General features: G+C 38.3%; 1 protein-coding gene across 1 annotated transcript in view; it reads left to right on the top strand.

Annotated features, from left to right (window-relative positions):
• Positions 1-19583, top strand: part of LOC134673736 (transcription factor Sox-17-alpha-A) — a 159261-nt gene extending 139678 nt beyond the window's left edge. Inside the window, exon 4 of the mRNA XM_063531751.1 lies at positions 15521-19583. Coding sequence (XP_063387821.1) covers positions 15521-16749 — 1229 coding nt within the window. The 3' untranslated portion in view covers positions 16750-19583. The remainder of the gene's footprint in view (positions 1-15520) is intronic.
• The last annotated feature ends 2545 nt before the right edge of the window (positions 19584-22128 follow it).

Genomic DNA, 22128 nt, shown 5'->3' with positions numbered 1-22128 from the left:
AATTGTTAATGAAGACGCCACGAGTATTTTTTGACTCAGTTAAATAACGTTGCATACAATACTTTTTCTACGACCAAGCACTTACTTTGAAATAAAATTGAAAATTTAACAAATCTTATTAATTCAAGAAGTAGCAAAAAAGGAGGGTACGGGCGGGAAAAGAATGAATGAATGAATGAAATTAAAAAAAAACATGTCTATGGTTCACTTATTTGTGAGAGATGACATTTAAAATAAGGTTGGCAACACTGTATTTCATTCGACGTTTTTTAAGTGGTCATTACACGAAGTATCGTAAAATCGCCACAAAGATACTGCGTGTCTGCACAAATTCTTTTTTGGGGAATAGACTAAAGACTTGTCTTGACAACTATAAGGTAGGGTTTTAAAGGTGTGTGCACGACCCTTTAAATGACAAATAAAAGTACGGGAGTAGAAAAAATATATAAATAACCAGCTCCAAAAGCTCCGTTCAGAAGCTAAGCTAATATATAATGCAGGAGCGGCGACGTCTCAATCCGACTCTATGGTCACGAGCAGATTATATAACGATTTATGGTATTGTCTATGGACTAATCGGAAGATACGGGGCGATGTATTGTTACTATGAGATACAATAAGTTTATGCTTATAGTTTTGCCGCAAATATAAAAAATAGTCTTAAAAGGCGCTTTGGGATAACAGTCGGCTCGATTCGGAAAATGAATTAGATTTCTACTAGACTCCAACAAGTTACGATATGGATAATTTAAAGATATTTGTAAGATAGATATGTCAAATTTGACGTTTCCGCGATTCTGGAGGTACTCTTGAACGATTTCGACAAGTTATGACTTAGATATCTAAGTCATATCTAGTCGATATCTAATGTAGATCTAGTTGATCTCTAGATCTTGTGATTATCTCGAAATCCGAATACAGGCAAGTTTCACTTAAAAGGTGTTGGCAAGATAATAATTATAATTAAGACAATCATCATACGCTTCAAATAGTAGTCGATAATATAAACATATAGACATGGTTTGTAACAGTCAATATAAAATTTAATTAGCAAAACGTATAGGTGCAGTCAGCGTCATATAGTAGGTAGCATCCAAAGTATTCAAATAGTTCGGTACGCCATACAAATTACATGGTGTACCGAACTATTTGAATACTTTGGATGCTACCTACTCTATGACGCTGACTATACCTCGATGTAAATAAGTTTTTGGCAAAAATTTCATTTTTGGTACAAGCTTTTATCGCCGACTGTTCTTTTTTTCCACAGGCAACTAATACTCATCGAGTCAATTCTAAGAACCCCAAACACAATTAGGTTTCGTTGTTTTACCACAGAGGTCCTATGGCCACCTCCGGTCTCCATGATCAGATCAGCTCCATGACACCATAATATTGCATTGTCACCCGACTTACGTATGTATGCAAAATTTCAGCTCAATCGGAAACCGGGAAGTGTATCAAATTTAACTTGCAAGATTTGATTACACACAGACAGACAACGGTCATGTGAAACTAAATAAAAGCTTGTAAAATATTTTACATCAGAGCCTACATTTGACAACTCGCTGAAAATTCCCTAGTCAAGTTAAGCACATGTGTGTTATATAGTTTTATCACAAATATATCCTATTTTCTACTAACAATAGTAGCGTTAGGCCTGAGTTACACTTGTAAGTTTTACTTACGTAAGTAGGGACACGGCTATACTACAGAATGAGAGATGAATATCGTTATCTCATTCTAACAAATATCTTTGTCCCTACTTACGTAAGTAAAACTTACAAGTGTAACTCAGGCCTTACTATAACTGTATTTACGGGACTGATTTAATTGAATTATGTTTTATCCCTTTCTTACAAATACATACCTAAGTCAAAATTACAGATAAGTACAAACCATTATTAGCTAATTGAGGTTTGTAGCGCCTTTATGAATAAGGGGGGTGAGTCCGTAGCGGCAACATATTTTGCCATCATACTTAAATTAAAACAAAAACGCATCTCTACAGTAAGAATTACGGTTCGGAATCGAATGACTAGAAAGGAATGTCAAATGGTTAAAGGGTAAATACTCTATAATAAACAAATTCTTAATTTTTATCGGAACCTACAAAGCCCTTACCAAAGCCGACGGCACTAAACCTGTCAAATCAATATATTCCAGCCAACGTACGAGCGCTCGTGACCGTTACGTGGTACCGTCGTAGAATCGTAATGCCGCTTCAAAACCACCGCTTTTCGTCTATTGATTATGCTAATTTAATACAAAAATAGAGAGTACCTGGTAAAAACGGTAAATTACAAAAAAAAATCGATTATGCCATTTAGCGTTACTTCGACGTTTACCAAGTCTTAGTATTCGAACTTCAAGATATTCACAAGAGACGACACGTACTAGATCCATTCTAGATACGTTATAGTTTAGATATCAACTAGTTCTCTTTTGCAGCGCAATTCGGGCAACCAATGTCACTTTTACGTTAGATAGAGTAAGATATCTATTAATTAATTAGATCTCTAAGTCATATCCTGTGGAAATCATTCAAGTGTATCTCCAGAATCACGCAAATATCCAATTTGACAGATTAGATCTTAAACATATCGTTATCGTATCTTGGTGATGTCTAAAAGATGTCTATTTCATAATCCGAATCGGGCCCACAGATGGCGCTAGCATAGGTTTTACCTGTCAATTCTTTTCGTTGTGTTTTCATTTTGAAATTTTATGCCCTGGATACGAGCTCTTTAAGCCGAATCTCGTAGAACAAAACTAGATATAAGTAAACCCTATGCTGGCGCCACCTAGGAAACCCGTTGACGGTTGGGTTGCCAACCTCATTGAAATAGGTAAGTACGGCCATTAATAATGGGCCCAATAGAACCCTCAAAACTTTGTACAAAAAAAAACTTGTGGCAAAATTAAGACGCCCCATACAAAAGACATAAACGCACGTTGTTAAAGTGTCGATTTACTTGAAACATGTTTTAACTTTTAGCTTCCTACCTATACAGGGTGATTCATGAGACGTGAGCAGGACTAATCCTGCACACTCAGTTACTGATAATTGATCGATCACCGTCGTATTTAAGTGAAACAACGACACTTTTTCCTATTTTTTAACTTTTAGGTGAGGGCAAATTTAACTCTCTACAATCATGGTTACCCTACAAGACCTTATTAATAACATAAAACCTCTTTAACCGTAATGACAGAATTTTGATTACGAAGAAAATAAACTGTCAAACTTGAGTGAGATACGAGTTTTCAAAAGCAACCAGACCGTGATGACAGTGATGACATTCAACTTGACACAGAATTTCGGTAGTTTAGTATTCTCATTTTAGGGTGACCATGCATGTCGTAAATAAATTTATTATTTTTTTTTCAACATGAGTAGAAAATTAACGTTAATCTCACTAATACTGACACGAAACAGTTGCTTATAATTTACAAAATGCGCAGTGTTAGTCCTGCTCACGTCTCCTGAATCACCCTGTATAAAATTTATACAAGAAATTCCTCAATTTATTTACTTTTAAAAAGCAACGGGGTATTCTTAGGAAATAGTTCTAACACTAGTTTTGCTAAGTTTGTGGCTAAGTCGTTTAATGTATAGACCAGGGTCTCTAGAACTGTGTCGTATGCATAATTATTAGACCCCAGTTTGGCTTCTGATCCTTATAGTGGTGTACCTGGGCTTCAAGAAACCGAATGCTGTCAGGCTGAAAAGTGGTGCCAATGCCGTTAGACTTACCCCCACCAGCCTTGAATTTCCCCCATAAGCCGACCGACCAACGACCAGTCTGGCCTAGTGGGTAGTGACTCTGCTTATGAAGCCGATGGTCCCGGGTTCGAATCCCGGTAAGGGCATTTATTTGTGTTATGATACAGATATTTGTTCCTGAGTCATGGTTGTTTTTCTATGTATTTAAATATTTATATTAATATATATCGTTGTCTGAGTACCCACAACACAAGCCTTTTGAGCTTACCTTACTTGGTCAATTTGTGTAAATATGTCCCATAGTATTTATTTGGCCTGGAGGCCGAGAGGCCTGGAGAGCAGTGGTAGGAAGAATAACCCATAGGAGTCACGTCCCTCAGACATGAGGTCACGACCTCGAAGAAGAATATTTATTTACGTATAAAATTCTCATACTTTCGCTGTCGAAAAATTACATCCACATACAGCATACTCGTCTCACTATTCTATTGTCTACGGCCAAGATCTACAGCGAACATCTAATTCAGTAGTTGATCTAACCTATAAAACGGTAAGCGTCACGACGCGGCGGCGCGTGCGCAGGACGTGACCGCGGCGGCGCGCGCAGCGGGCCTACCGCGAACATTCGATGTGTTGCCTCCCTGTCACGCTTAGGTACGAATTTACAAGTGCGACAGAAAGGCAACGCTTCGGACGTGGTTCGCGGTAGGCTCTCAGGCCATGTTGAAAAGTCTTATGAGTAAACATATTGTTGATAGGAACTCGAGTGTTTTAAGTCGAAACTTGAAGAACTCGGCGCGTTTATTACGCGACTCTGCGTTTAAAATAGTTATTTACGATACAAGTGCGGAAAAGATGAATTACATACACGTGCGAATTACCTATTCGCACGTGCATCGTACAACGTTTTACAGTACATATGGACCTTTAATAAACTTTTGACATAGGCACGAAAAGTGCTATTTTACGCACTAGTGCGGGAAAATAGGACCATATGTACTGTAAAACTATTAGTCGCGAGTCGAACTTTTATTGAGACTATTATCTTAGTAAAATAAATATCCTAGGCCCTCTCGACAAAAGGCCTCTTAACGAGCTAACTTTTAATATAATTACCTCTTAACGACCCCTCGCCCATTCACACTTGACTCCCTTTAACAAAAACTAATCCTTAACTAACGTTTAAGAACCGCTTTTTATGGTTTTTCTTGTTATAAAAAAAAGAAACGACGTCATGGCACGCGCGCGTCCGCAGCGCACGCGCAGAGCATCTTAAACTAAAAGACAAAGACAGATTTATAGATTCAACGCATGCGGGAAAGAGGCAAATATACGATCGACGCTCACGGCTTTAAGCCGAGAAATTCAGTCAAATTAGGAGAAATAAATATCGGAGTTAGTACGGTACGGAATAATGATTTTTTTTTAGTTTTCGAACGGATTTTTTGAATGAAATATAAAGCGCGTGGCAACGGTGCCGTGATGTGAATTTTAATTGGATTAGGTTTAGGACCTAATAAAAAGCAATTGTAGGTTTAATGGCGTTATTATAGAGAATAATATAGGGGATATTACTGCAATGCTGTGCCGCGAGAGTGCAGCACTACTACTCTAGTATAATCATAGACTAACTTTGACGACCGGTCTGGCCTAGTGGGTAGTGACCCTGCCTATGAAGCCGATGGTACCGGGTTCGAATCCTGGTAAGGGCATTTATTTGTATTATGATACAGATATTTGTTCCTGAGTCATGGTTGTTTTCTATGTATTTAAGTATTTATATACAGTGAAACTTGGATAAGTGGGATCTCAAGGAACGAGAAAATTTGTCTCACTAGAAGGTTTTCCACTTACCCAGGCTCCCAGTTTGCCAGGTACAAATAAATTTCTGTCTCATTTACAGAGGGTTCCATTAATAGAGTTGAAAATAGAGTATATTTCAGTTCCAGTGTCGGGACCGCACCATGAGTCCCAGCTAAAGAGGTTTCTCACTTATCCAGGTCCCACTTAACCAGGTTTCACTGTATTATATATATCGTTGTCTGAGTACCCACAACACAAGCCTTCTTGAGCTTACCGTGGGGCTTAGTCAATTTTTTTTATTTTTTTATTATTATGAATACTCATGGCCACAGACTAGCCGAGGCGTAAAAATGTTCTATAATATTTATTTATTTATTTTATTTATACATACTGTGCCTTAAACTGTTTTTTGACAAGTTTTCAGACAATGAAATATGACATTGATGCATCAAGGCAGTTTGTTAACAAGGGCGTAGGTACCGGTAAACGCCAAAATCGAAATTTAGTTATCAGCCGGCCTAGCCAAGGTTACAATCGCTATCGCTTCGACAACGAAAAGCATTATGTCTCTCTATCACTCTTCCATATTAGTGCGACAGTGACAGTTGCGTTTCGATCGCTACGGAGCGTAAGCGATCGGCATCTTGGCTACGCGGCCTGCCTCTTCATCGCTCGGATATGCAAGAGTGATAGAGAGATTAGATAACGAAATTTCGATTTTCTTGTTTCGGGGTAGGCCATGTGATTGACGTGACGTGTGATGTGTCAATGAGGTCTGTTTACTGCATGTGCCACAAAGGTGCCACCTACGCAGAGCTTTGCCTAATATTCCCTATTGCAGTCCCAAAATCGATACTGCAATGTTTTTAACTTTTTAATTTTTGACTGACCATAAACTACGCACTTCGTGACCTAACTTTTAAATGGCAAAGTCGACTTTGCTGTCCATTTTTGAGAAAAATGCCTTTTCTCCTTTAACAACCAACCGCTTAAATACTTTATTCTTCGTAATATAGCTATACAATTTTGTCCCACGGATTCACCTATAAATGGTCACCCTAGGAATCTGCGGACATTCAGTCGAATCCTATAAAGCGGCATAGAACGCGGTAGGTAGCTTAGGCTTTTTGCCACAGTTTCTACTTTTACTTTGAAAAGGTTCTACGTTTATGGTAAATTCTACTAAGATAGAACCTTTTACTACTACAAAAAGGCGATGGAAACTAAAGGCATTTACGCCTTTATGTTATAGCTGAAAATATTTCAGATTAGCTAAATAATCCGCTCAAATGTCAACCTTATTGTGTTACTACAAGATTAAATTTGCAATAACAAGCTTTCGTTCATCTCAAGCAATTTGAACTATGGGTGTCTTTCAGGGAGGCACTTTAGTCTTAAGCGTTTAAGCCGTTTTCAACCGTATTCCCATAATAATACAATGCTTTTTGACGTAAGCGCATATTGTACTAAGGTCGTGTTTAATATTTGAGCGTTTTAAAGCATAGTGCGTGCGTTAAATAGATTATAAAGCCGGTGGAAACGTCAAGGGCGGGACGGTTGTAAGAAAATCACAATGCGATGCCTCGGGCTTCGGTTATGGCGGGCGGTTTATTACTGGCTATCTGGTGGGGGATAGGGCAGGGGCTTACGCGGGAGCGGAAAGCGGGTGCCGCACAGGTAGACAATTCTCCTTCTTCCTCGCATTATCCCAGCGTTTTGCCACGGCTCATGTGAGCCTGGGGCCCGCTTGATAACCTAACCCCAAGAATTGACGTAGGGACTAGTTTTTACGGATGGGACTGCCATCTGACCTTCCAACCCAGAGGGGAAACTAGACCTTATTGGGATTAGCCCGGTTTCCTCACGATTTTTTCCTTTCCCGAAAAGCGACTGGTACATATCAACTGATAAGTATTTCGCAGGTACATAACTTACATAAGCCCCAAAGGTTGGGTAGGTTTTCCGCTACTCAAAGGTTGTCTGGAAGAGATCGCTTTTTAGCGATAAGACCGCCTGTTGTTTACCTCTGCTTGTATTTCTGTTTTCTTTTGTATTGTCTTCTTTTGTTGAGGTGTGCAAGAAAGAGTATTTATATTGTATCGTATAAGTTCCGAAAAACTCATTGGTACGAGCGGGGGTTTGAACCCGCAACCTCCGGATTAAAAATTGCACGCTCTTACTGCCAGGCCACCAGCGCTCAATACCACAGCTCGCAGGCGGACAATTACCGGCCGATAAAGCATTTGGCCAAGATTTTATGCTATTTCTACTAAATCACGCAATTTTTAACAAGGTTTGAAATAGCAGCCTTAGGCCCACTTGCACGATTCCTCTAACCCGGGGTTAAGCGGTTAAACTGTTAACTTAAAATCAAATTGTATGGCTAACCATGGCAACTCCTGGTTTAACCGGTTAACCCCGGGTTAGTGGAATGGTGCAACTGGGCCTTAGTAGGTAAATAGTGCTTTATTAGTTTTACTGACACAAGAAAAGTGAGTTTTGGTTGTTATCTGACGATATATCTGTAGACCTACCGTTATACCTGTAGGTATATTACGAATCAGCCTCAAAAAGCTTGAAACTTAACCCACACGCCAAACATATAAAATTTCGTTTCCGCCAGCATACGCGTAAGACCGAATAAAGGTTTATGCATTTCGGCAGTCCACAATTCCGCGAAACAAAAAATACCATAGACAAAGTAAAAGCGTTAAGCACTGCCCTTTCTTCAAGCTAAAAACGCACTTATACCCTACATTGTAAAGTTTATTCTCGATAAAGAAAACAGTTACGACCCAACATGTAATTTCAGATTGTAACTTGAATGTTTCTAGCAAATTTTATCTGTGACATAAAAGCATCTGTCCTTTTCGTTGGTATGTGAAACGAGTGAAAGAGCTATTGTACAGTCAGTCAAAGGTAGTTTGCTTCTGTTTATATATGAGTAAAATAACTGGTGAATGCGAAAGGGAAGCTTGAAATTGTTTTTGTATTGCAACTGATTTAGTTAAATGATTTTAAGAGTTAGAGAAAGCTGTTGTAAAAGAAATGGTATGTGCCCATGAATGTAGGTATAGTTAGGTAAGTACACTGCCGTATTCGAACTTCAAGATATTCATAAGAGACGACACGTACTAGATCCATTCTAGATACGTTATAGTTTAGATATCAACTAGTTCTCTTTTGCAGCGCAATTCGGGCAACCAATGTCAATTTTACGATAGATAGAGTAAGATATCTATTAGATGTGAATTGGATCTCTAAGTCATATCCTGTGGAAATCGTTCAAGAGTATCACCGGAATCGCGCAAATGTCAAATTTGACAGGTTAGATCTTAAACTTATCGTTATCGTATCATGGTGATGTCTAAAAGATATCTAATAGATGTCTATTTCAAAATCCGAATCAGGCCCACAGACAGCAGCAATAATATGTTACTTTCGAAGGCCGCAAAAATATGTGACACTCTCTTATGGCTCTAAAAATAAGATCGTGTCAGATATTTTTGCGGCCTTCGAAAGTAACATATTATTGCAGGTAACTAAGGTTTTTCGATTCGTGTTTACGGTCGCACAGATAAGACAAACTCAGTTTTTCAAAAATTATGATTAGGAACTATTTTAATACCAACAGTATTAATAATAACTGAGAGTTCGAGCTTTGTTCGGAAAACATATAAAAACTCAAAAATGCGCGTTTTCCCACAGATAAGACCTAGCTAGATCATCAAATTTCATCGAAATCGTTAGAGCCGTTTATCCCCGATCCCCCGAAATATACATATATAAATAAATATACGAGAATTGCTCGTTTAAATGTACAAGATACTTTTCTATAACAAAAACCCGTTTAACAACTATAGATTTAGTTTAAAATCAATAAAAGCGCAACAAACCGCTACATCACACAAAAAACGACAAAAATGACGCACACGGAATCGAAATGCAATAAAAAATTGGTTAAAAAGAGATGCCCTTACATGGCCCGCTCTAGTTCGAGAGGGACGGTGGATATTCGAATTTAGAATGCAGCGCGTGCGCGGAGCATCCGTTGCGGCGAAAAACCACGGCGACGCCACCTCGCGGTCGGCGAGGGACTTACAATAGATATTATTGGACATAGGTACACATTTAATTCCGTACTATGTTTTTTAAGCCAGCCTTACGGAATACGATTTATCGAAACTCTATGCTGTAAGATTTAAATAAATACTTTAGCCCTAAGTACTACGGTGTTGTCTTATAAAACGTCTTATCGATTCCTACGTTTTGAAATAATCGATTAAATCAATTAACTCGATTAAATCATTTAAATGCCATGTCACCCGGGCCACAAAAGTACTGAACTGAATCCTCATAATTACTCATGTGTTAATATCGACATGCAAACATAAACATGTTTGTGTGTTTTCATGTTTTATTACCTCATGTTATAACATCATCCTCGATTCTAGTGAAGAATTCATAGGACTATGAAGTAATATTAGGCTTAAATTGTAGATTTTCTACAGTCCGTTTAAGGGCTAAAGTAGATTTAAAACGTTTAAACAAAAATGTTAAATCACTATTTGTATATCAAAACCCTGTTAATATGAGCGCATCATTAATCATTATTTAATTAATGATAAAGATTGCGATCTAATTAATGATATGATGAACGAGAGCCGGGACCACCGCGTGTCATAATATCATGTTCCACTTTGCACCCGTATTTACTAAACTACATGATATTGTCCTTACTATAAGTACATACCTACCTATATTAAAACGACTGCATAATAAGCTGCAGTAGAACCTCGATTATCCGAACTAATTATAACCGAGACTACACCGGATAATAGGAATAAGTAACCGTCTAAAATATTTACATTTTTTTATTGCCGACTGTACTTTCTCTCCTTTGCATGTCTATCAAGTACTTCTCGAGACCTTCCCATGAGCCTAAACTCAATGTGTTTATGCTTTTCCATCGAAGAGTCCCTTTGGCTACCTTCCGACTGCATCATCAGATCAGCTCCATATTAGCATATTCATCGGAAATATGGAAGTGTGCGAAATTTCAGCTCAATCAAACACCCGGAAGTGATTCAAATTTAAATTACAAGATTACCTTGTAATTTAAATGATTTGAAAATTTCAACGCTATGTCTTTTTTTTCTATATTAAAATATTTGAAGTTATAATTTCAGTATCAATCTCTGAAGTGAGAAATCGGCAGTTTTAAACCCCATTAACTGATAACGAGGTAAAAAAAGGAACCTTTTCTTAAACGACCGAATCCGGCGGGTCTCAGCGGAACGGACCCTTTTATTATGATCGATTGGGTCATTAATGTTATCATTAGAGTTTTCGTTTTGGGGGCTCCTGGATTCTATACTAACGACCGTCTATATAGATTGGTGGTTGAGGTTTTGATGATAGCTTTAGCCTATACTCTGTACTTGAGGTGCTTGAATAAAAGTATACAAATAATTTGTGAATTTTCGGGTGATTATCATTTTATGGATTAACCAACCAAATAGAAAACCACCTGGATCTGTCACTGACCCACCTGACTTTAACCTACATTATTTGATCATGTAATTTTTTTATCAACCGTCAACTGGCTTAAGAAGCCGTTTGAGGGTAGATTTTGTTTACTTTTATTAAATATGTACCTAAAGATACACAGACTGTAGTTGGTACCCTAAAAAGTTATGTGACGTTCTACGAGTAAAGGTTCCTTAGGGCCTTATTCATAAATTACGTCGTTTCAAATTAGGGGGGGGGTCTGGACATCGGATGATGGTAGCATGACGTAGGAGGAAACGGGGTCATTCGAAGCATGATGTCTGGATGATTTTAGGGGGGAGGGGGTCAAAATCGTCAAAAATCGATGACGTAATTTATGGACAGCCCCTTATGGCGGTTGGCACTTACGCTATTATTAACAACGCTCCAATACTAATGCGATGCTGCGTGACGGAAGCGCCGACCGCCATAAAGTACCTTTTCCCATGGAACGTCACATATTTATATCATTATTAGTATTGATGCCTACTGACTCTTCAGAAGTTATTACATTACATAAAGTTAATGTGTACCCATTTGGCTTGGCATCGACTTGCGCATGGTATAAGGATAATATATGATATTGAATCCTTTTCGAAGTAAGGTACTTGCACCTAATAAGGCCCAGTTTTAAAGCTTGCTCAATTTCAAAATTTCATACTTTTATAAGTGTAAATGAGTTTAAATTTCTCGCCCATGTTTGGTTTGCAAAATTGCAAGTTCATATCAGAAATGAAAAACAAAATTTAATTAAAAGTGGGCCTTATTAGGCGCAAGTACCTTAGGTCTTCTTTTCTTAAACTTTTATGTCACAATCTTACCAAACTGTGCAAATATCTTTACAAATGTATTATTACACTTTAACCCAGGTATTCGTAGAAAACCACCCAAAATGTCAGAATGTTATCGTTAAATAAATTGACACCATTAACCATACAACGATCGGATACGGGACGACTTTGGTAAATGACAGGTATCAATCAAATCTTTCTATCAAGTTGAGTTGCGGAATGGTGGAAAAAAATGGGAAAGCAAATCGGGGAACTTACCGAAAATAGAAATATTGGTATTTGCCTCTCTATCGCTCGATTATACAAGAGTGATAGAGATGCAGATAACGAAATTCGATGCTCGATGTTCGCGGCAAGCCCTCAGACTAAGGTGTTCCCCGTTCTAACACCAGGGCCCGATTTTATAAAGCTACAAGATACAGTTTAAGGGCCACCCCACACTAGCGTCTTGAGCGTCAGCGTCTAGTCAGCGCTATGGAAAATGGTGTCGCTGCGCAGTTGCGCCAAAGTTGCGTCAAGCGGCAGCGCCTGCGGCCATAGAGTTGGTTAGACGCCGGCGCTCGGGAGGGACGGGAAACGCTAGTGTGGAGTGGCTCTTTGAACCGATAACATTGGTAAAAAGCTCACGTATGTATGTATCAAATCATCATCATCGTCAGGCGAATCATCAGAGGACCTAGCTAGCCTAATGTGATGATCGTAGATATAATAAATAGAAAAGAGTTCTAACAAAACTTGAATGTACATAAATAATTACGTAACTTCGTAGCATCTTCGTATCGTCGTATTTATGTACGATTCTCCCCTTGGCTAGGCTCCTATGTGAGACTCCTATGGTCAATCACAATAATATTTTTTAAACTCGAAGGGGACGCCAAATCTCGCAAAATTGTATTGAAATGATTGGTGTCATCCTTCCCTTCGAGTTTGAAAAACATTATAGTATTTGACATTTAGCGTACTTCTCATGCATGCGATAACAATATCTATTTAAAATTCCCAAAAACAAGTCCCATTTCCCACGCGACTCCCTTTAATCTGTTAAATTATAAAGCTAATAAATCATTAATTATAGTTGATAAGGCTCAAGCCGATAACCAAACACCGGTTTTAATGGGACATCGGGTGCGCGCCAGGAAGCCGGCCCGTCGTTTGTCAGATTGACGTTTGACATCAGTCAACGGCGTACCTGACTTTTTGTCAGGCGCGTACGCAAAAACGGTGCGGAGTTGGTGTTTGGCTGTATGTGTTTTGACACGCTTTAGACTATTATAAAGTTAGCGTCGACCCAAAAATCATTGACTCCTTAAAGCCTATATGAAATAAAACGATTGAAACGGATTATCGGCCCAATTCGAACTTTAAGATACGTCAGTTAATAGACCTAGAAAATATATGGATTAGATATGTCAGTGTCAAATGTGACATTTCTTCAAACAAAAACGTCACTATTGACCATATCTTTTCTAGATCTATTAACTGACGTATCTTAAAGTTCGAATTGGGCCTTATATCGCGTATATTGAATAGGTACATACTACGAGTATATCCCGACGTTTCGAACCCTTTACAGCGGCAGCGTTCGTGGTCAACGGGTGACTGAAGAAAAAAACCGGGCAAGTGCGAGTCGGACTCGCGCACGAAGAGTTCCATACCATAATGCAAAAAAAAAAAAACAAAAAAAGCAAAAAGAAAACGGTCACCCATCCAAGTAGGTACTGACCCCTCCCAACGTTGCTTAACTTTGGTCAAAAATCACGTTTGTTGTATGGGAGCCCCATTTAAATCTTTATTTTATTCTGTTTTTAGTATTTGTTGTTATAGCGGCAACAGAAATACATCATCTGTGAAAATTTCAACTGTCTAGCTGAACGGTTCGTGAGATACAGCCTGGTGACAGACGGACGGACGGACGGACGGACAGCGAAGTCTTAGTAATAGGGTCCCGTTTTACCCTTTGGGTACGGAACCCTAAAAAACTACTACCTTAAAGCCATACTATAAGTTACCAGGGTTCCCTACAAGAAAGGGTCCTAATAGAGTAGTATCAATTTCATGTTATTTTCTCAGAATTAGATGAAGTTTTAGCAATTTCACCGTAAAATTAAATATACATACATATAATGAAGTAATAGACCAACTTGACATTTTTTGTAATAACACCTAAAAATGTACAGTCTCGAAAAGCAAAACTATGTTCAACTGTGAACAGTTTGAACCTTTATGAAATAAAATTAGAATGATAAATTAACGTAACTTGACGTGGCTGTGAAAGGATGATAAAACTGTCAATCGATTCGCATAACTCGATAAATACAACAATTATAGATACTTTTTGCCATTCCTATATATAATTATTCATAGTTTTTATCTAACAAAATCGTCGAACGAAGATCAACGCAAAAGTCTATTAATAAACCCCCGAAATCTTCCAACACCTCACCTTTGACACATGGCCAATGACATCATCAATTAATCGACAAATCACCGTTAAACTCATTTTTCCGCTAAACACCTGTAAGATGGTCTATCGTACAATATTAATGTAAGTAGCGAACACGTAACATAACACGCTTACGAATATTACACCATATCAAGATTACCGAGAATAATATTAGAGAAAATAAAATGGACGCCCTGTCACGGCGGAGCTAAATAATCACGATGGTGTTCTATCAAATAACTCTGAAACACAGCAATGAACGCATCATAAATAACCTTATATTTCTACCAAAGGAATCTCAACTCTATATTTAAGCTACAAGACTTAAAATTGAATGGAGATGGAAGTGTTAGTTGTATAGAGAAATTATCGAAAATCATGGGCAATCTTTTAGGATATTTATCAAGAGGACATTGCTGGCTACTGACAAAACAAACAATTTACATTTGGAGACGCGATGCATTTGGTATGTTATCGGTTTGAGGAGACATTTTTATCGGATACTGAGTATTATTTTTAAGTACGATATGTGATTAGTGCTGTAGTGTAGGTCATTTGACGGTATATTGTGTTGACGTACTCGTATCCGGTCAATAGATATTATTCATTTATATTTATACTTCGTTTTTTTGCATTAGAAAATCTTAACGTGCCTTTTATTGAAAAACACTTTTGAAAAATAAGTCACAGCAAATATGTAACAATTATGTAGCATATATGATAATTTACTTTCTTTTGGTTTCATAAGTACCTAATAGTTACTATGTTTTAAAGCGTTTTCTCGTCAAGCTTGTTTACGCTTTTTCTAATGCTAAAAAAACGAAGTGTACTAAATACCAGTGGCGGCGTGTCCATAAAAGCCGATTCCCACCGGCTTGCCTGTTTTTGGACGTTTGAGCAGAGTTGTAAAGGAAATATGTAAGCCTAATTAGCCCCGGCTTGCCTATGCATATTTTTGACGCGCCGCCACTGCTAAATACCAACTTTTTAACTCAAACTTTTATATTTTTATGTTATTATTTATTTGTCTTGTTCACGTTAGGTATATTGAGACAAAATGTATTCATATTTCTGTAGGTAGTAATAAAATAAATCATGTCTTTTAGAAACATGAACGCTGTTTCGTAAAGTTCTTTTAAATCTCGTAGAACTTTTTGTATTTTGGCTGATAAAATACCTAACTAATACTAAATCTCTTATTTCCAGGTAAAAAATGGCGCTCGCTGACACCGCAAGACCGACGACCGTTCGTAGAAGAGGCCGAGAGGCTCCGAGTCATCCACATGACGGAGCACCCCAACTACAAGTACCGGCCGCGGCGGCGGAAGCAGAACAAGACGCGGCCCAACCAGCCCGCGCCCCCCGCCAGCGCGCCCCCCACCTCCGCCGCCCTCGGCTCCCCCTACGCCACCACGACCGACTCGCCCGACGCACGGTTCTCCCACAATCCGGGCGCCGGCTTCTCGCCTTACAGAACCTCCCCCCTCGCCTCAGACTACCAGTCCAACCAGTTCAACGGCCACGTCCAAACTCCAGAGTCTTCCCCCGCGAGGTCACCCGAACCCCAAGGACGGAGGAGCGCCCCGGCCGAAGCCCCGCTCCCTACCCCCGACGCGTCGCCAGTAGAAAACGAGAAGGAGAACTTCCAGTACGAGGAGCGGCGAAGAGCCATCAACGCTTCCTCCATGTCCGATTCCTACTCCCCTTACAAGACATACAGGACGCCCGGCTCGTTCTCTCCGGCCCCTGTCGCCGCTATGGGCATGGCTAATGGCATGTACGTCATGTGCACGCAAAGGACTTTAGCGGAGCAGCCGCCTCTTGTCACCGGAACGTTCTTCCCACCCGTCGCAACGTCCCAAGACCAGCAGGCGCTGGGCACGTCCACACCCAGGGTATCCTCCGCTCCTAGCGGCCCGATGAACGCGGAATACAGCATCCAGTACCACCCGTACGAATATGAGCAGATGTACAAACAGGAGGACTCCTACGTCGCGCAATCGCACTATCCTGAACAGCCTAAGACCGAGTACGATACCGGAGGCGGATACTTCTCAGAAGAGCCGCCCGCCAATCAGGAGTCGGAGCAATTCATGAACCAGCGGCCTGAGATCAGGACCGGCTCGCCAGAGTCCGATGTGGATGCGAGGGAGTTCGATAAGTACTTGGACTACGCTCCTGAGCAGATGGAGCAGCACCAGTATAGATACGAGCAGCAGCAGCAAGGGTACAGGCCGCCGTACTGCCCGGAGCAGGCGCCGGGGCCGGAGTACTGTTCTGAGAGGATGTACCCGTCGCCGTACGCGTCGGTGATCTCGGGGCCGCCGCCCGCGGGCCCGTACCCCGCGCCTGCCGCAGCCCTGGCCGAGGCCCGCACGGAGGACGAGTTCAGCGTCATCTTAGCCGGCGTCCGGCAGACGTGCTACAGCAACTGATCCTCTCCAGCCTTCCTATTAGTAGCCCAAAGAGTATATATCCACAGTTTTGTGATCGAATCAATGTTTAAATTCCTAGTAAGAATTAAATTCTGAATTATGACTCTTGCGTTAGTTAGTAATTGTAAATGCCTGAAACGTTATAAAGTTTTCGTATGTGTTAAGTAGGATGTAGATTTTGTATTATATTGCCGGTTGTAGGCGACAATCGTGAAGTATACTGGATATTTATAATAAAATTAGGATTTATTTTTATGTTGAACGCAGCATATTGACCAGTGATTTAGAATTTATCTGTGAAAATATTTGAAATAGAATCTGAGTCTAAATAGAATTTTGTTTTGTTAGAACCGAAAAGAAATTCTTGTAACGCTCACGCAAAATTCTTTGTCGAGAATCGAGCACTTAGTGATTATTTCGTAATAAATGTTAACTCGTTGGCCTGGTGGTATAATATGCGTAAAATTGGCAAAAAGTATCATGTTTAAATTCAATTTTTTGACAACTGCACTTTGGAAATAATCTAATATTTGCATTTCGTCGGCTAAGGTCGTCACAAACCTCTTAACTCCTCTGGGAAAGTGGGAGGAGGTATTTTTGGCTAAGGTTGCATATCCCTAATTTCATTGAATTGGATTTACGAGGTTTGCGTCTTTAGCCGACGATTAGCCCTTTGAAGGCCGCGTCTAATCGTGTGCGGCGCGCTATCGTGAACCTTGTCAGAATGCAATAAGGTTGATATTCGGTTGTAGCCACGCGCGCGGCTTGTCGCACGCAGTTGACGTCTTTAGCAGTCATAAGGTTATGTATCGTCGGGTGGCAAGCAAAAGTCACATCAAAAAATGAAAGAAACAATGCACTTTATTACACTTGTAACACGGTTTATTGTCCAATAATTTCAATGGTGTTAGTTAGTGACTTTTGCTTGTCACCCGACGGTATATAATAATTCATTCTGATTTAAAGACTTATATTGCAGTTTGCCAATGATTGAAAAATCGTGATCTTCGTATTATATTGGTGCTATGAAAATGTCAATAATAACATAAAAACTGTATTAGCACTATGAGACAGCAATTCCTATGTAAAAGATTATTTATTTGTAGCTGTCGCACTTTCTATATTTCTTAGGTAAAATGAGTTTCGAAATTAATGTAACTCTTAATAGAGTTCTGCTGAAATTCTAATTTAAGACGAGAAAGTATTTTTTACTAGTTTTAAAACTTTTGTTGATGATTATATCTTTAACTGAGATTTTTGAATGTCTGCCAATATTTACTTTCAACTCAAAATAAAATTAAAGTATTGCATAAATTAAGTTAATTTTCAATCTTTCAATATGCAAAATTTGAACGTATACACTTTACTTTTTCTTTATTTTTTAACATATTTTAATATGTATATTATTTATAACGGGTTTGACATTAAGTTTAGACCAAAATTCACGAATTTGCGAAGGTGACCCGTTTGAAATATATTTTTTTAAATATGTTAAACAAAATAAGTCGCATATTAATTTGATTACAAGGTTTAAAAATGGCATCGAATCAATAGGTAAATGTGTTGACCAAGATTTCTGGCTTTAAAAGTAGTAAAAAATACTTGACTAGAATAATCAAATCAGTTCTTCCAATAATGCTACAGCCACACATATCTTTTTTCATGCATATTTTTCATTAAGATAAATTCAAAAAGATAGGAAAACACACAAGTAGGTATACAGAGTGGCCAAAAAATAAGTGCATTCTCGTTGCCAGGTTTTGGGGTTATACTGAGCAACAGCAACTTTTACTATGGGACCAACCCCGAAACCGCGAAAAAAAATTGTCTACTCGTATTTCATACATTTTGGCTGGCCCATTTTCTATGGGATAGTACTTTTTTCGCGATTTCGGGGTAGTAAAAGTTGCTCAGTATAATCCCAAAACCTTCCTGGCAACGGGAATGCACTTATTTTTTGGCCACCGTGTATAATGTACCAATACACTATATTGTGTCTATTATTAATTATACAGTGTTCCTAAAGGCTACTTGCGCGTTCCTGGGTTAGCCAACTAACTCAGAGTTAACCGTTTATACAGAGTTCAACTGCACTGTATAAACGGTTAACTCCGATTTAAGGATGACTCACGTTAGACCGGGCCGTGTCCGGGCCGGAGCTTCCAGCGCATTGTTTTCAATGGGAAGCATCACGTGATCGCCTGTCATGTCATAGAAAAGTAAACGCCGGAAGCTCCGGCCCGGACACGGCCCGGTCTAACGTGAGTCATCCTTAACCCCTCGAACGCTAGTGTCAAAAAATTTGCTACTGAATTAATAACCTTTCAACTGTTTATTACAGTCCAAATTATCTGGGACAGATACGGGACAAGGCAGTTGAGGGGTTAAATCGGAGATAACCGTTTATACAGTGCAGTAGAACTCTGTATAAACGGTTAACTCTGAGTTAGTTGGCTAACCCTGAAACGTGAAAGCGGCCCATAGTGATTTTCGAAACTACACCGTTTTGTTACTACCCCGATGCACAATTAAGTGAGAATATGAAAATTTCACTTGACTTTTGTTTCTTTTTTTCGTTCTTCTTAAGTGTGGCTCTGTAGCATATGCTTGTAGATACTAGTTCATAAGCCGTATTTTTATATCAATTATTTTAGCTTAATTAGTATGAATATCTGTATAAATTGTAAGATCTAAAATATCTCATATTGTACTAAAATATTAGAACTTGTTAGTTAATATTGTAATTTTAACAAAAGACACTCGCACTGCGAAATTAAGTTTTTCCTATTTTTAAGAAAATTTATAAGGAGCAATAAAATTTATATTCTACAATATAGCCTTTTTTATTATGTCGCTTTTTTTAGCCGAGTCCTGGAAAAATATATTCTTTAAAGGGCCAATCATTAGGTAGTTTACCGTACCGATATTACTATAAAGGGCCAGTCATTAGGTAGTATACCGTACCGATATTACTATAAAGGGCCAGTCATTAGGTTGTTTACCGTATATACCGTACCGACAGTACTTTAAAGGGCCAGTCATTAGGTAATATACCGTACCGATATTACTATAAAGGGCCAGTCATTAGGTAGTATACCGTACCGATATTACTATAAAGGGCCAGTCATTAGGTAGTATACCGTACCGATATTACTATAAAGGGCCAGTCATTAGGTAGTATACCGTACCGATATTACTATAAAGGGCCAGTCATTAGGTTGTTTACCGTATATACCGTACCGACAGTACTTTAAAGGGCCAGTCATTAGGTAATATACCGTACCGATATTACTATAAAGGGCCAGTCATTAGGTAGTTTACCATATATACCGTACCGACAGTACTTTAAAGGGCCATTCATTAGGTTGTTTACCTTAGGTTAATATTTTTTTCATTTACGAAATTTTTTCTCCTGGTTTACAATAAGTATACATAAATAACAATCATTTAAGAAAATATTATTGAAATCTTAATAACCTAAATAATTTTGCAGCATTCAAATTATATTTCTTAGCACAGAGTTACAAAAAAGTTGAAAATAAAAAAGAGAATTATTCAATTCGCCTCTAACAGAAATAAAAATAACTGTATTTGCTTCCAAAAAATAAAAAAATATATTAAAATAAAATCTTAGTAAGTAGGTAGGTACGTAAAGGTCACTGAACTATTGGGTTAGAAGGTTAACACATAAAGAACACTAAACATAAATTACATAAATGTTGACGTACTCGAGAAACATCAACATTTAATAAAAACATAATATTTAAACTAAATAATTAATATTTTAAATATTGCTTTAAGTTAACTTTTCTATTTATATATTTTAAAATTTTTCATGAAGACCTTCAACTCTTGAAGAATACCTAAGTAGCTACGAGTATTATTAAAATAAACTGAAATCATAAATACAGGGTGCTTCCTGTAACAGGAGCAATAAATTAAACTAAAGGCTGTACTCCTCAAATTGACCAAAATTTGTTCAGCAACTTTTAAAAATTATGAATCCTTTAGACTTCCTCTTTTTCATACAAAATAAATATTGCCTTCAATGTACGCTGACGTTTCTTGTCACGCTTTTAACATAACAAAATTTGCAATGCATTGCGTCTTAGAATAAACTTTAAAGTGTAATAAAAATCAACACATGAGTTATTTTCAAAAGTTGCTGAACAAATGTTGGTCAGTTTGAGGAGTACAACCTACAGTTTAATTTATTGCTCCTGTTGCAGAAAACACACTGTATATCGTATAAAACGTAACATATTAAAAGTAGCGGATACACGTCAAAAGTATCTATTATTCTCTCATAGCTTTAGAAAAAGATATCGTCAGGTGACAAGCAAAACTCGCTAATTACCACTACAAGGTCATAGCCATAGTGAACCATATCAGTACTCAAATAAGGTCGATTTTTGTTTAATTATTTTTTAGTAATTAGTGAGTTTTGCTTGTCACCTGACCCTGAATATAGAACAATTAGACTACCTACATATTTCTGACAATAGATAGAGTCGGTCCAAGCTAACTCTGCAGCACTTTCATAGCACAGACTATAGAAGTGTTATTTTAAACGTCGTAATTTCATAGACATTTGACGTTTATACACTTCAACGCTCTGTGCTATCAAATTCGCTGCACAGTTATCTTGGTCTAACTCTACTTTAGAAGTGTAAGACGATACCTCTGTCACGACATCTTATAAAACAAAGTCCTACGCCGCGTCTGTCTGTTTGTATGTTTGTTCGCGATAAACACAAAAACTACTGAACGGATTTTCATGCGGTTCTCACCTATCAATAGAGTGATTCTTGAGGAAGGTTTAGGTATAATTTATTAAGGTTTTCTGTAACCCGTGCGAAGCCAGGGCGGGGCGCTAGTTTGGAAATAATTCCCGGATGGCAGATTCTTTTAAGTAGAGCAGATATTAATGCTGACTGTACATGCCAATTCCAAGCTGTGTCTGGTGCTGAATACCTATTCATATGACGTTTTTCTACATAGCCTAAAATCATTGTATTTAGGCATCAATATCAAAATGGAGAAAGAATTTAGTGTCGGCAAAACGGTGACTTTTTTTATAAAAAAGAAATATAAATATTTCTTTCACGTTTATAATATTTCGACACATAGAAAACTTTGTAGTGTAGGTATTAGGTACCTATCCTTCTATGGTCAGATCTAAGCAACGAATGTTTAACTGAGAAGGTAGGCAGATACCTAAAATATGTAGGTAAGTAAAAAAATACGAAAAACTTATGGAATCCTCTCGATGTGCCCTTCTGGGTTTTAACATTGTCATCTCATGAATATTAAAATAAAATTAAGATTTTATCATCAATATTAATAACCAAATCGCACATTTACCTCATTATAAAATAA

The sequence above is a fragment of the Cydia fagiglandana genome, chromosome 19 (assembly GCF_963556715.1).
Source record: "Cydia fagiglandana chromosome 19, ilCydFagi1.1, whole genome shotgun sequence".
Classification (NCBI taxonomy): Eukaryota; Metazoa; Arthropoda; class Insecta; order Lepidoptera; family Tortricidae; genus Cydia; species Cydia fagiglandana.
The sequence above is the reverse complement of the archived record's forward strand: the minus strand, read 5'-3'. Positions and strand labels throughout refer to the sequence as shown.